The 15,258-nt window shown below is 35.9% G+C and overlaps 1 protein-coding gene across 1 annotated transcript; it reads left to right on the top strand.

Annotated features, from left to right (window-relative positions):
• Positions 1-7,514: 7,514 nt before the first annotated feature.
• Positions 7,515-13,030, top strand: LOC148040630 (alpha-dioxygenase PIOX-like). Its single transcript, XM_087701461.1, has 10 exons — positions 7,515-7,798; positions 8,327-8,629; positions 9,258-9,407; positions 9,621-9,760; positions 10,002-10,215; positions 10,336-10,481; positions 10,756-10,989; positions 11,175-11,377; positions 11,891-12,134; positions 12,536-13,030. The coding sequence occupies exons 1-10, from the start codon at positions 7,697-7,699 to the stop codon at positions 12,759-12,761; spliced, it is 1,962 nt and encodes a 653-aa protein (XP_087557587.1). The 5' UTR covers positions 7,515-7,696; the 3' UTR covers positions 12,762-13,030.
• Positions 13,031-15,258: the final 2,228 nt, after the last annotated feature.

The following is a 15,258-nucleotide window of genomic DNA, read 5'->3' as shown; positions in this document are numbered from 1 at the left end:
TCAGTTTCATGACAACCATAGCCACAAGCTTGAAAGCTTGACCTTCTTGTTTTTTTCATCTTCTATTGTCACTAATAGTGATTTTAATCACTGAAATATCTCTTTCAGAGTCAGTTACTAATTTGGGAACTCCATTTCAGAGGTTCTTTCACTTGGTAGGGCATCATCAAGCTCATCAAGACCGACATCTACCATCTCTAGAAGCATAAACTAAGAGATGAGTGCTTGTAAGCACTAAAGCACATTGCTCAATCATTTTGCTGCTGGTATTTTGCTCAATTTGAGTTTTTCATCAGAAAATTAAAACCATTAAGTGCTCTACTTCATTTTGTAAGGCAATGTGTACAACTATATAGACCTAAACTTGTGTTGCTTGCTGCATATCATGTGTGGTTTCTTTCAAATATCTTGGTCAATGAAATCAGAGAGATGAGTATCGTTGTACTCTCCTTGGAGTTGTCAACAGCAAGTATTGAGATCATAGAATGTCCTTCTCCAATAGAAGGTTCATCTACTAAAACATACCACAAGGAGGAGCCAGAAGTCCACTTTAGGTTCACATCATTGAAGCCTAAAAAGACCATTAAACCTCAAAAGAAGATTGCACATAAGAAAGGACCACCAAAGTCATATTTTGAAGTACTACATATGTATGATCTTCAGCTTTTCTCTTCATTGAAATTTTGAATATCAATTGTTTGTAAGGGTGTCCTTGATTTGCTTCAGCATTCATGGGCAAGTTTGTAAGGGACTAGACACTACCCTTGTCTTAATAAGTGGCAAGACCTTCCCAATGGACACAACATATGCTGATGTGCACCCTCAAATTCATAAATTTGATGGCAAAGATTTCCACCCATGACAGGTACTTATCAACAACAAGATGATGGAGAGAGGGTATTGGCCTCTCATTCAGGGCACTAGAGATGTAAACTCTGCAAATCTGGTTGATGTAGAGGATGACCAATGTGCCCAAGCAATCATCACGTTACACTTATATGAGTCCTTGATTCATCATGTTGATCAACTAAATACTGCTAAAGAAAAATGGGATGAGCTTGAAAAGCTCTATGGAGCCACTAGTAAAAATACTAAAATCTTCCTTAAATTTGAATTCTTTAGCTTGGAATATAAATCAAGAGAAGACTTGGGAAATTTCTCACATGAAGGGTCTCATGGCACAACTTGCCTTAGTACAAGCTCCAATCCATGAAGAGGATGCTATTGCTATTCTTCCATCTTACATGATTTGTAATCCAATGCCACCCTGGCATTGAGGGGGGTTGTTAGAAGATAGGCATAGGAACCCATCGTAAGCAAGGGTGTATGAGGGCAGATGGGTGTGAATAGCTTGAAGGATAGGGGAAACCCTAACCCTAGCTAGGCAAAGCCTATATAAACAGCCTATGGGTCACTATCAAAGTGTGATAGAGTGTACCCAAGTTGTACTTGTAAGCAACTTCGTAAATAAGATTCTGTTCTTGTACTTTGAGCTCCTACCTCCCTCTTGTGCACACTTTTCTTGCTACAACTCTGATTTTCCACAACATGTAGAGTAGATGTTTATTGCCTTGTCTTAATTGCTTAACATAAGATTGTAAACCATAAAGGGTCTTAATACACATACTCCTTTTTAGCTTCTATGATCAAAAACACATTTTAGGTGAAAAATTCTTTCTATTTTATTTGGCTAGGTTATTTTGAAATAATATTATCATAGATTATTTGTTGCTTAAAATCCACATTATGACCAAAGTGGGCTAAGCCTCTGATATGCCATCTAGCATTTGCAATAAGTTCTAAGAACACTGCATTCTTTCTTTTATGATTCATATTTCCCCATGATTAGATAGTTCCCTCACCCTAAGTAAGTCTTTAACCTTGCTCTACTCTTACCTTGGCAAGCCCTTGTGATACCATCACCTTATTTATTATACCCCTTATCCCTCTTTGATAATAGTCTAATATCCGTAGTTATTCCTCTTTTTAGAACATGTACATAATATGTATTGTCTCATTACATATTTGTGACTTCAACATTGACCTAGATAAATATTGGCAACTTTTCTTACACCTTAGCATGACTATTTAGTTACACACATGTAGATGTTCACACACAGATATACACATGCACATAGAGACACAAATAATGTGTGTGTGCACGTGCGTGCATGTGTGTGTGAGCACGCGTACACACACACACGCACGTACATGCCCATGCACACACATGCATGCACACAAACATGTGTGCACACCCCCACACTTTTATCCAATAGAATAAGCCTCTACTAGCTAGGCTAAACTAAATGCTCCCAATTTTCACAGAAGTGAGGAAACTATATGGAGGGACGTTAGTGCATGTACTCTTATCTATTACTTTATGTTAAAGAATATATAGTGAATGCACTCATGTAGACTTTAGAAGTGAGGCGAATGATTCTCTAGACCAATTTTTTTTAAAGGTTCATCAGGCGAATAATATTTATGAGACACATATAGATACAAAGCCTTAGAAATTTTTATTTTAAAACTTAGAATAGTAAAGAGTTCTCAACATAAGTAGCAAAAGCATATTACAAAAGATAGCTTAGCCATGATAATGGAGAGAAATTGATTAAAGAAAATAAAATAATGAGATGCACAATCATCAAAACTTAACTTTTTAACTTGCAAAAATCCATGCATAATAGATTGATAAGTTAGAGTATCATATGGGCTTACATTGTCTACACACCTCTCACTATCTGCCTTTGCCCCAATTTGAATTCTTATTGTAAAGATACTCAACAAAAGAATAATAAATTATCCCTTATATTTTTATCAATAGATCTACATTTGTGTTAACATTTAATATATTCTTTTGAAATCCTCTTGAAACGTTACCATGTTTCTTGTAATACAATTCTCTAATGATAATCTCTGTAAAACTTAAGTACAATACTATGGCAAATGTCTCCATACAAATCCTAAAAGTTACAAATATTGGAGAAAGTTCAATATATTTTATTAGAGTTTCCTTTCATATGAGTGGTGAAAGGTGACTTGTCAATCTTATACACTATAGAAGTGGGGGTGATTATGAAATTCCAAAATTATAACTCAACGTATTCAACTTTTGTACATAAAATTTGAAATATATAAACTTTTAGCCAATTGGTGAATGGTCCTAAGGGTGTGATGGGATTGAAGTTTTGGTTGATTTATAGTTTTAATACTTCACTACTTAAACATTCTCTTGAGTTACTATATTTGTAAACATGTCTATATTATACAAATTTTCTTAATGTTGACATATTCTATGGCAAAATAAAAGAGGCTCATACTATGTGGCATGATCAAATTCACTTCGATATTGCCAAAAACACACACACACACACACACTCTCTCTCTCTCTAAAACAAATGTAGTCCTAGTGCTAGTACTAATAAGTACATTAGTCATTTCATCATTAATAACTTCTCTATGATCCGTGGCTTAAATGCCAAATTGGCTTATGCATAGAACATGCTTTATTTTGATTGAGACTATAATGTGTGGATGAAATGATTACTTTTGTTATGACCTCCTCTACAATTAGTGGCCTTTTGGTCTTACATGCCCACCCACATCTTGACTTAAGCATAGAACATGCATTATTTTCGATTGATTGAAGAAAAACACACACACACACACACACACACACACACAAACACACAAGTGGAATTATTTTAATGGTTTGAACAATGAAAGATTGTTATTCCACATTACAAATTGGAACGTGGTTGGGACAACTGACAACCTAGGAATTATATGAAAAAAAAAAAGAGTTGTAATCTAATAGCTAGCATGCCAATTTGGACAAAGACATGATCAATTTCATTGGTCTGTATGAAAGACAATTTCAACTTCAAATTCATAAGTCTATGGAACAAATGTTGAGGTTTTCTAGTAGTTGGCTAGGTTGGATCTCTTCTTTTTCCTATGAATATTTCCTAGACAACAACTTAAAAACTTGTAGGTTTTCTAAAGGCTATAAATCACATTTATTAAATATGATATAGTTGAGATGGACTCATCGACCTTATCAAGTTGAGCACCTTCTTTGGAAATTGAGAGGTCCCCTTTTTCCTCTTAAGCAACTTGCCTCATACCGTGTTGATTAGTGATAGGACATATTAGAAGTGATAAAAGTAGTCAAGAATGATGTTCAACATAAAAAAATTGTGAGTTGATACAAAACTTTTCAACCTTGACAATTTGCAAGGTTTTTCAAATATTTTACAAGTGTCCCAATCACACTATGGCTAGAATGACCATACTTTTGAAATTGGAAAACTCTTCCTAGAGATATTTGAACGTACTTTTCACATCTAGCTTGGGATTAAATCTTTGCTTTCTATATACATGACTAACGTTCTGCGCGTGCTTCACACGCACAGAACACTAGGCCGATTTCCGCGAAGCGGGAAGCGAAGTTGCCGTGCTATCGCACGGCAACTTTGCTCAACAATCCCATTTCTCATCTTTCTCTCTTCTCTTTTTCATCCCTCTCTCTCTCTCCCCCAAATACCCTATGTCTAATTTTTTTTCTCTCTCTATCTCTTTCTTTGCCTTCTATTTTTATTTTCTCCTGGTTCTCTCTCTTTCTCTCTCTTTTCTCTCCCCGCTTTTCTTCTCTCTCTCCCCCCCTTTTATTCTCCCCCCTCTCTCCTCTCTTTTCCTTCTCACTCCCTCTCCTCTTTTTTCCTTTTCTTCTCTCTCTCTTCATTCTCTTTTTAAATTTTTTATTCTCTCTCTCCCTCTCTCCTCTCTTTCCTTCTCTCTCTCTCCTCTATTTTTTATTCTCTCTCTCTTTTTAAATTTTATCTTTTCTCTCTCTATAATTCTCTCTACATGTTCTCTCTTCTTCTTCTTCTTCTTCTTCTTTCACTTTCTTTCCTCCCCCCCCTTAGTCTCTCTTAAAGTATGTAAATTTTATCTTTTTCCTATATATATTTCTCTGTTTATGTTTATATTCTCTCTCTTCTTCTCCTCTCTCTCTCTCTCTCTCTCTGCCCCTTTTCTTCTACCCCCTTTCTCCTATTTTTCCTTTTTTTCTTCTCTCCCTTTTAAATTTTATATTTTTCTTCTCTCTTTCTCTCTCTTTTAAATTATATATATATATATATATATCTCTCTCTCCTTCTCTTTCCCTTCCTCTCTCTCTCAAAAATATTTAAATTTTAAAAAGAATTTTCTCTTTTCTATTTTTCCCCATCTCTCTTCCTCTTTCTTCTTCTTATTCTTCTCTCTCTCTCTCTCTCTCTCTCTCCTCTCCTTTCCTTCTCTCTCCTCTTTTTTCCTTTTTTTCTTCTCTCTTTAAATTTAGTTCTTTTCTCTTTCTTTTAAATTTTATTTTTCCTCTCTCTCTCTCTCTGTGTTCAAATTCTCTCTCTTCTTCTTCTTATTTTCTCTCTCTCATTTTCTTCTCTCTGTTTCTATCCCCCTGTCTCCTCTCTTTTCCTTTTTCCTTTTCTCTCTCTCTGTTTTAAATTTTATATTTTCTCTCTCTATAATTCTATTTCTCTTTGTTCCCCCCTCTCTCTCTCCCTCTCCTCTTCTTTCTCTTTTGCTCTTTGTGTGTATATATATATATATATATATATATATATATATATATATATATATATATATATATATATCCTTATTTTAATTAAAAAGAAAGTTTCTATTTTTTTCTTTTCTTTTTCTTTTCTATTCTTTTAAATTTGATCTTTCCGTTCTCTATAATTCTCTCTCTATGTTCAAATTATTTCTCTATAATTCTTCTTCTTATTTTCTCTCTCATATTCTTCTCTCCGTCTCTCTCTCCCGTCTCTCCTCTCTTTTCTTTTTTTCTTTTCTCCTTTCTCTCTCTCTCTCTTAAATTTTATATTGTCTCTTTATAATTCTCTTTCTTTCTTTTAAATTTTATGTTTCCTCTCTTTATAATTCTCTCGTTGTGTTCAAATTAATTCTCTTCTTCTTATTTTCTCTCTCTCATTTTCTTATCTATGTCTCTCTCCTCCTCTCTCCTCTCTTTTCATTTTTTCTTTTCCTCTCTCTCTCTCTCTCTCTCTCTCTCTCTCTCTCTTTGTTCCCCCTCTCTCTCCCTCCCTCCCTCTCTTCTTTTTTTTTGCTCTTTCTTTTAAAAAGTTTAATCTAACAGAGAGAGAGAGAGAGAGAGAACCTAGGCCCTACGCATGAGAGAGAGGGGGCAGGGGGAGAAGAAAAATGTTTAATTAAAAAAAGACTATTCTCTTTTCTCTTTTTCCCCCTTCTCTCTCCATCTTCTTCTTACTATCCTTCTTCTTCTTCTTCTCTCTCTCTCTCTCTCTCTCTCTCTCTCTCTCTCTCTATCCCCATCTCAAAGTGTGTGAAAAACTATGTTCGAAAAACTTTAAATTAAAAAAAACTTTTAAAATGTTTAATTTAAAAAAGTTTAAATTAAAAAGTTTAATCTAACTGAGAGAGAGAGAGAAAAAAGAACTTTTGATTTAATAAGAAGTTTGATTTAATTAAAGGAGAGTGAGTGAGTGAGTGAGAGAGAGGGAAAGGGGTTTTAATTTAAAAAAGGAGAGAGAGAGAGAGAGAGAGAGAGAGAGAGAGAGAGAGAGAGAGAGAGAACCTAGGCCCTACACATGAGAGAGAGAGGGGGAGGGGGGAAGAATTTAATTAAAAAGGAGATGGGAAAAAAAAAGAGAGAGATTATAAGTGAGAAAGAGGAAAAAGAGAGGTGAGAGGGGGGGGGGGGGAGGGGAAGGCTTTAATGAAAAAAAAGAAGGGGAAGAGAAAATGAGATATTGCAAGTGAGAAAGAGAGGAGGGGAGGGGGTTTTGATTGAAAAATGGAGGTTTGGAAAAGAGGGTAGGTTCGGGAAGCCCTCTGGAGGTTTGGGGCTTTCCAAACCTATAGCTAAAATAATATAATAGTAAGATATGGTTTTGAAGAGGGGAGAACCCTTCTAGAAGGATCTTACCCCATAAGAGAAGGGTGTGGAAATTATAACCCTTCTAAAAAAGAGTGACATTTTATAAAATCTCAAGGATACCCTTCTTGAATTACTGCAAGGGTACCCTTCTTAGACACAATAAGATATTGTACTATATTAGCGAACAAAACTGCTTACAAGACAGGAACCCTAGGCAAGAAGTCTAAGCACTATTGCGTGTTCCTTTTTGCTAATTTTCCCCCAAGTGCCACATGAACTTAGAAACCATTTTACTTTGGGGAAATCGTTCTCAAGGTCCAAGGTTTAAAACACTCTACTCTTCTGACTTCACATAAGCGTACCCTTCTTGAATTAGAAAATGAAACGTATGCTGAGATTTTTCCTTTCAGAAGATTAAAAAAGGTTAGGGTTCAAAACCAAGGGCTGATTCCAGGTCTACATTTCCCGTGCTTTTCGTGTGCATTTTGATGCGCATGGAATCTTGAAACATCTCTCTCTCTTTCTCTCTCTCTCTCTCTCACTCTAGACGTACACACACATATATATGTCACGTACATACACACACATATAATGAAAGATTTTCCTCTCTGCCACACAGTATAGACGAGCTTGTCAATCACCACAGATCTCTCTCTCTCTCTCTCAGCTACACATTGTATAGACGAGCTTATCAATCACCACAGATCTCTCTCTCTCTCTCTCTCTCTCTCTCTCTCTCTCTCGTTCGATCCACGCACTGTCCACTACATGGGAAACTCCGCAAGTTCTAACACTCGCCATGACGTCCTTCCTGCCCATCGCTACCCCTTGTACCACAAGATGACTCCGAGGGACAAGCTCCTCTTCAGAGTAAGCCTCTCGCTATTTTCATCAACACACGAGCTTCAGCGCGCCGTTTCAACTGAATGATATCATTCGGCAACTTGTTTCACATGATCAGACACTCACAGTTTGTTGATGCATATTCACTCCGTCTCAGCTCCAATACCATGTCCGTGAACATGGCGTCGCTGTCCATCCACCATATCCACTCAGAGTTTATTGATACGGAGAAACGATTACATATCGTCTCGACGTTTTCCTCATTTACACTTTGTCAAGCCACCTTGAATTGAATCCAATCTTAACCATTGATATGATTTCGATACTTTCACTTATCCACCATCCCCTATTGTCGTAACTATGGCACTCTATTAGCCTCGTTAGCTATGTTATACTGCATAGCCTCATTAGCTAGGTTATACTACATACTTTTGAATAATCTTCTTTCGGATTTACCTTTGATTTGAATACATCATCAACAAGTAGAAACCATTATAGTTCTACCAGTAATTAGGAATGTGACTAACCAATTACTTTAAACGCTTCATGTGCCAGATCATCCATTGGGTGGACAAGCACTATTCGTTTTGGAAATTGCCTGTGTTCTTAGGGTTGGCATATCTAGAAATTAGAAGGGGCCTTCACCAAAGATACAATTTACTAGATGTACCAGAGGAAGGATGCTCCAACCAAGAATTTGATCATGCTAGCCATCCCAAATATAAACTACTTGCCATGCTTGATACACCAGAATTTCGAACCTCTGATGGTGGGCATACGGACCCCTCCAATCCAAAAGCAGGCGAGTCATACTCATTTTTTGGACGCAACGTGCCTCCCTCCTACCAAACAAGTGAGGTACCATAATTCATGTGTTTCTTAATAACACTAACAAAAACAACAATGTTGTCAATGATGAAGAAAATCGCAACAACAACAACATCAACATCATCATCATCATTAACATATTTATCATCGTCATTACATTGGACGGCTATATTTATCATTAAGATTTGTATGATGTTGTAAGGCTAAGGGAATGCACCCTATCATTATCGTCATCATCTTCACAATGAAATAGAAACGACTAGTCGTTTATACTAACTTGAATGTGTCAAGATTAAATCTATAATTGTGACAAATGTGGAGGTGTTCATTGTAGCTCCAAAGGTATGCTCATAAGATCTTGCTTGTTTGACCAAACTCCTTTTTGACCATTGTAGCCTTGCTTCAACATGGTTATGCTTGTGAACAAGTCACCTAATCCACAAACACCTGATTGAGAAAAAATGCCAAATACGGTAGTATTTTCCACATTACTATCTACAATGACACAAATGCATCTTATCTTATTATAATGAGGCCGTCTAACTTTCAAGCCTTGTGCTATGTGGAAAGACTATCTAAGGATGGTATCTTTATTAATAAACATTTCCAAGCTTAAACCAACATGTTCATTGAGAGTATATTGAAATTTGTAAAACAGGTTCTTGACCCGCATCCAATTGTTGTAGCTTCCAAGCTTCTAGCTCGTAAGCAACTTGTAGATACAGGCTTACAATTCAACATGCTTGCCGCAACATGGATTCAATTCATGATACATGATTGGGTGGATCACCTTGAAGACACAAAGCAAGTAAGATGCTATTGCCAATTTTTTTTGAGTAAGATGTTAGTGCAATATTTGCACATTTTACTTTCTCCAAAATCCTCTAAAAAGACTTAGTATTACAATGAACAAAGTTGATAGTGTTAAAACTTTTCTAAGCAAAACTTTTACATCAAATCATTGGTTGTAAGATTCATGAATTTATGACCTCAAACTACAAGTGGCCGAATTGTTATGTAGGTAGAGATGGTAGCTCCAAAATCTCTTCTCTCCTCATGCCCATTGGCTTCATACAAGTTCTTTGCCTCCAAGGAATTTCAAGCCGGACATAATAGCAATGATATCCAATTTGGCTACCGTAATAGAAGAACACCTTGGTGGTTAGTATTAAAGCTTAAAGATGGTGCATTAAGACTATTTATTTCACCTTACAATTAGCAACATATTAAGTCTAGAAAAAATTCATATAATGCATATTAAGTCTATTTATTTCACCTAGGCAATGCATATTTTTGACATTTTTGTAACAATTCATGTAATGTAAGTGATCAACGAGCAATTTCTTAAAACAAAAACACCATCTAAAGGAAGGTATTCTAATTTTCTAATACTTCAAAACAGGGATGGTAGTGTGATCTATGGTAATAACTCTACAACATCACATCGTGTGCGTAGCTTTAGAGATGGCAAACTCAAACTAGCTGAGGATGGCCTTTTAGAGCATGACAAAGAAGGCTTACCTATTTCTGGTGATGTACGAAACACTTGGGCTGGGATGACAGTTCTCCAATCATTATTCATCAAAGAGCACAATGCTATTTGTGACATGCTCAAGGTACCTTGAAATATGCTCGAAGTGTGGAGGTGAACTTCACTATAACATTTTGATATCTAACTTTTGGCTTGAACTTTTTACCCTTGATAACAAACTAATATACACCACCAATTTTAATAGCAACACCATCCAGAGTTTGATGACCAACAACTCTACACGCATGCAAGGTTGGTCACATCGGCTACAATTGCTAAGATCCATACTATTGATTGGACAGTGGAGCTTCTCAAGATGGATACCTTATACATAGGATTGAGAGCCAATTGGTAAATTATCAAGAAATTGCTTTGATTCCATAAATTCTTCTTTCTTTTTCAATGGTTTTTTATTGACTAGTAAGCAAAGAATTACAACGTGTTTCATAATATATTTCTACTTTGTTAATGAGTAGGTATGCATGCCCTATTTTTTGTGATGAGCTATCTAATACATTCATATGCATTGATGAGGAAAATATGCTGAATAAACATCAATCATTGTTTAACGAACAATATATAAATTCCCTTTCTTAGTCACTCATAAGCGAAGTTCTTTTAATAGGTATGGACTTCTTGGTAAAACATTCAAGGAGACATTTGGACATACAGGAAGTCAAATATTAAGTGGATATGTGGGAATGCCAAAGCCTGAGAATCATAAAGTACCATATTCTCTTACTGAAGATTTTGTTTCAGTATACCGAATGCACTCCCTATTGCCAGATTCTATTACCGTTAGGAACATCACACAACTACAAGAAGGCAACAAAGAGAAAACTCCACCTATTTTAAAGGAGTAAGCTATTGGAAAAAAACTTTTCTAACCCTTTATTTTTCACATTCATGGGTCTCCAAAGCTAAAAATTGTGTGCATGCATGTGGAATGTATGGCATGTGGGAATACTACTTCTATGAATGGTATTTTCTTTCGATGAAGAAAGAATTAACAAACACATGCTTTTTTATGGTGAATGTTTTAAGGATTGCCATGCCACAACTTGTGGGTTCTCAATCCCATGATGGACTAGCTAGCATTGGAAATGAAAGAATGATCGTTTCAATGGGTCACCAAGCTTGTGGAGCTTTAACTTTATGGAACTATCCTATATGGTTGAGAAGTCTAGTGCCACAAGATGTTGATGGTCGAGATAGGCCTGACAAAGTGGACTTACCCTCACTAGAGAGTAAGTAGGTAATTGAAGAAAATGTTGTGATTTATTTTCTTGAAACAAGTGTCCCTCAACTATATATTGCATGTTGAAAGTTTTTCCTTTAAGAGGTTCCAAAATATAAATGCCACAAGGCTATTAGGCTATTATGTTACTTCGTTCATCAAATGTTATCCATCTTAAGGTCTAACAAGCATGCAACCTCACAATTGATCTCTCAACTAGAATACACTATCAACCTTTGAAAAGTTCATCCAAGCATCCAGCTTACAATTTCCACATCATTGTTTTTCTTATGCTAAATTTACTGTCATCATGAAAGATATTTTGCAAAAAGTCCTTCATTTTATGGAAACATCTAATTGACAATTTCCAAAATATTATGTTTCATATGCTATGAAATAGAGATATACTTGGGGGAAACCCCTTCTTTTATTTTTAGGTATCAATGGTAAATGAGAATTTCATATGAGTTATTATAATGCTTCAATGACTAACTAACAATGCCTTTAATCTTCATTTGTGTAGTTTATAGAGATCGAGAGAGAAGTGTGCCTAGATATAATGAGTTCAGGAGAAGATTGCTTTTGATACCAATATCAAAGTGGGAGGATCTAAGTAATGATGCTAGCACCATAGAAACCCTTCAAGAGGTGTATGGAAATGATGTGGAGAAATTAGACCTACTAATTGGAATGATGGCTGAGAAGAAACCTACAGGCTATGCTATTAGTGAAACTGCCTTCATCATCTTCTTGCTAATGGCATCAAGGTAAGGCTTCTTAGATATAAAGAGGATAAAGCGTTACTATGGAGTAACTAATGTGATGTTTATTTTCTTATTTGATTGTGTTCTAGGAATATTCAACCAAAATATGACACTAATGTGATGCTCATTGAAGCATTCATTCATTAGTCACAAGAGTTTGCACTATTTTGATACTTCTTTTCTTCTTATGTTGTAGAAATCTTTTGAGAAATTATTACACTACTATGATGCTATGGTGGTGTTGATCTTATCGTGTTCTTTTAATCTTCTCTAGCCAATATTTAGTAGTAATTTTATGCTTATTTTCTTGTTTGATTGTGTTGTATCAATATTCACTTAACATTTGTTGAATTAATGTTTTGTTCTTCTTGATTATGTTAAATTTGTGGCATGTAACAATCCAGGCGATTGGAGGTAGATAGGTTCTTCACAAGTGATTTTAATGAGAAAGTCTACACAAAAGAGGGATTGGCATGGATCAACAACACTGAGGGATTAAAGGACGTCCTTATTCGTCACCATCCACAAATAGTGAAGAATTGGTTGAATCCGGGCATTAGTGCATTCTCTGTATGGAAGGCAAAACCAAAGTCTTGTAACCCGATCCCAATCTACTTAAGAATACCTTAAGTATTCATGACCAACATCGATTTTGACCATACTTGATATAAATTTTTGAGCTTTTATAATATGAATAAAGCTAAATGTAATTCACTTATGTGAAATAAGGAAGGTATGAAAAGATTCTAATGTGATACAAAAGGTTCTCAAAACAATTCCCTCGTGTGAAAATATTCTACCAATCGTCCACATGTGTATATACATGAGAGAATTTCTCTCATGTGATCATATTTTTACCACAATTTTTCAATACAAGAACTTTTGGTTGCTTCCTCACATAAGAATAGTGTTGTATTCCCACACGTTGGTATTTTCAACCCATATTTTGTCACATTTTAATAAGCATAGAGCATTCCATTCAGATCTATCTTTACATCTATTCTTTCAAAGTTCCAAAACACTACTCGAAAACAAGAGAAGACACGTGGAGATCTATTGTGGGAAAAACATTAATGTACTTCACTTTCATGATCACCCATCACAAGCAACAATTTACTAGTTATTGGATATCTTCTTCCCAATGTACACTAAGATTTTGCATGCTAACACTATCTAGTTACTCCATTGCAAGATCGATCATTAAATAAGTATCTACAAATTTATCAAATTCATCCGTGTGAAGTGAAATCAAACAAGCTGTCAAACTCACTTTTATTTCTCCTTATGAGTAATGATCACTATAAATCAACAAATTTCTTAAAGTTATAACATTCTACATTTTATGTAGTAGCACCCTTCCACGCTTAATATATGCATTTGCAAATTGCCATCAAATGCACAATCCTCCTACATGGAAAAACCACATAGTACTAATTTTTGTTGAATACAAGAATACCATTTACATTCTTCCATAAGTTATTTATGTTCTTCCATAAGCTACTTATAAAATATATAACCTTGAAGAAGGATCACGAGAGAGCTAATGTAGAGACTTGTATTCACAACAAAATCACAATTAGGGTAAATGATATGGGTGTCTCAATACATTGTTTTAAGAGGGTTTAAGAAATCCTGATTGTCTACTAAGTACTGCATTGCCATGAAAGATATCATTGTGGTTTTTTCTCCCAATAGCTCAGGGGAAGGATGGTTGACACAAGGATACTTGACATGCTATACTCATCCATGCTATTGAACCCTAATAATAAAAGGATTAAAGATAGCTTAAGTCCTAACCATGCTAGTAGTAGCATGGGAAGAAGAGGGAATTGATGTGAACTTATATATGTCGTTCATAAAGATTCTCCTATTCTGACATGTAGTTCATGGAGCATGCAATGCATGAGGACCTATGGTGGTTCATTAAGAGCAAGAAAGCATATCTAGGTAGGAAATGTGAAGGGTGTTCCATGCCTGAGCTACTTAGTTTGTGAATGTTGGAACTTAATTTGTATTCAATGCCTCATGTACCAACTAACGTGGACTTTGAGCAATGGTTCTACTAGCTTTGAGGAGAGGGCCCTTATATAATAGTAGTGATTCATGAGGAAAAAAATTTATTTGTACTCGTCTCCTTGGAAGAGGTTGGTGGTTCTAGGCAGCCTAGCTTTCTATAAATGAGATGCAGTGTACTCTCTTCCTTAGTGAACATAGTTTGTCCCAGACAGCATCCTATTACATGAGTTTCTAGTTTGGGTGTCGTTATTTCTCTTCTCTACTAGCTAGATAGTTAGGTTGTGGTGATTTGATGAGGTCCTTGAGAAAGCATCGTAAGGGGTTTTTGAAAGGAACCCCTAGACATTTTTGAGAACTTCATGTGAATAGCATCAAGATTTTCCATTAATTCAAATCAACTTTCACAGTACTTGCTATTTGTGTAGCAAAGCTCAACATTTTGCAAGAGTATGCCCCAAGAAGAAAAGCAAAAATTATAAGTTTGAGGGAAGTAAAAATCAAGTTGAGCCTAATTAAACACTCTCCTACAACACAACAATATAATGCAATTGTGCCAAAGAATGATGTCAATGCATAGAAGGGACCTTGTAGAGGGATCTCACGCTCAACTGCCAAGACCCATGGACCACTTATTAATTCAAGCGTTTAAAGCAAGCACGTATGGATATCTCTCACCTAGTTGACGTACCTTCAATCCTATCTACAGGGTGTAGTGAGCTTACCTCGATGTCTGAATGAGTTGCCTCCTCCCTTAAGCACACCAATAGCGCCACGATTCTTGATGCAAGCTAAAGCATCCTCAAGCCTACACCTCCAAGCTCCATCCTCCATAACCTCACACAAGACAAGAGAAGAGAGGAGAGGAGAAGAAGAAGAGAGGAGATGGTGGAGAGCTTCACCTCCTTGATCCCTCACCCTCACACACGCACTCCCTTAGACTCACAAGAATGAGCTCTCATTTACTTTTTGAACTTTACATACATGCCCTAAAATCCCATGGGCACCCATCCCCTTTTTTACATGACCAGCCATTGTGGCAATGTCATCTTTTCCATTCCCTTCTACTTGGCCTATTTCTTTAACCTATGCTCGTCTACCCTTTTAGAATTTG

Source organism: Lygodium microphyllum, chromosome 2 (genome assembly GCF_053477565.2).
Source record: "Lygodium microphyllum isolate KBCC chromosome 2, Lygodium_microphyllum_v1.1.10, whole genome shotgun sequence".
In the NCBI taxonomy this organism is placed as follows: domain Eukaryota; kingdom Viridiplantae; phylum Streptophyta; class Polypodiopsida; order Schizaeales; family Lygodiaceae; genus Lygodium; species Lygodium microphyllum.
This window is presented reverse-complemented; position numbering and strand designations above follow the sequence as displayed.

What these genes read in the sequence shown, in the direction of transcription:
- LOC148040630 (XM_087701461.1), top strand. Translation starts at nt 7,697, where the DNA reads ATGGGAAACTCCGCAAGTTCTAACACTCGCCATGACGTCCTTCCTGCC. An exon ending in ACCTTGAAGACACAAAGCAA is followed by an intron (nt 9,408 to 9,620) that starts GTAAGATGCTAT and finishes ATTGTTATGTAG; the next exon opens with GTAGAGATGGTAGCTCCAAA. An exon ending in ATAGGATTGAGAGCCAATTG is followed by an intron (nt 10,482 to 10,755) that starts GTAAATTATCAA and finishes TTCTTTTAATAG; the next exon opens with GTATGGACTTCTTGGTAAAA.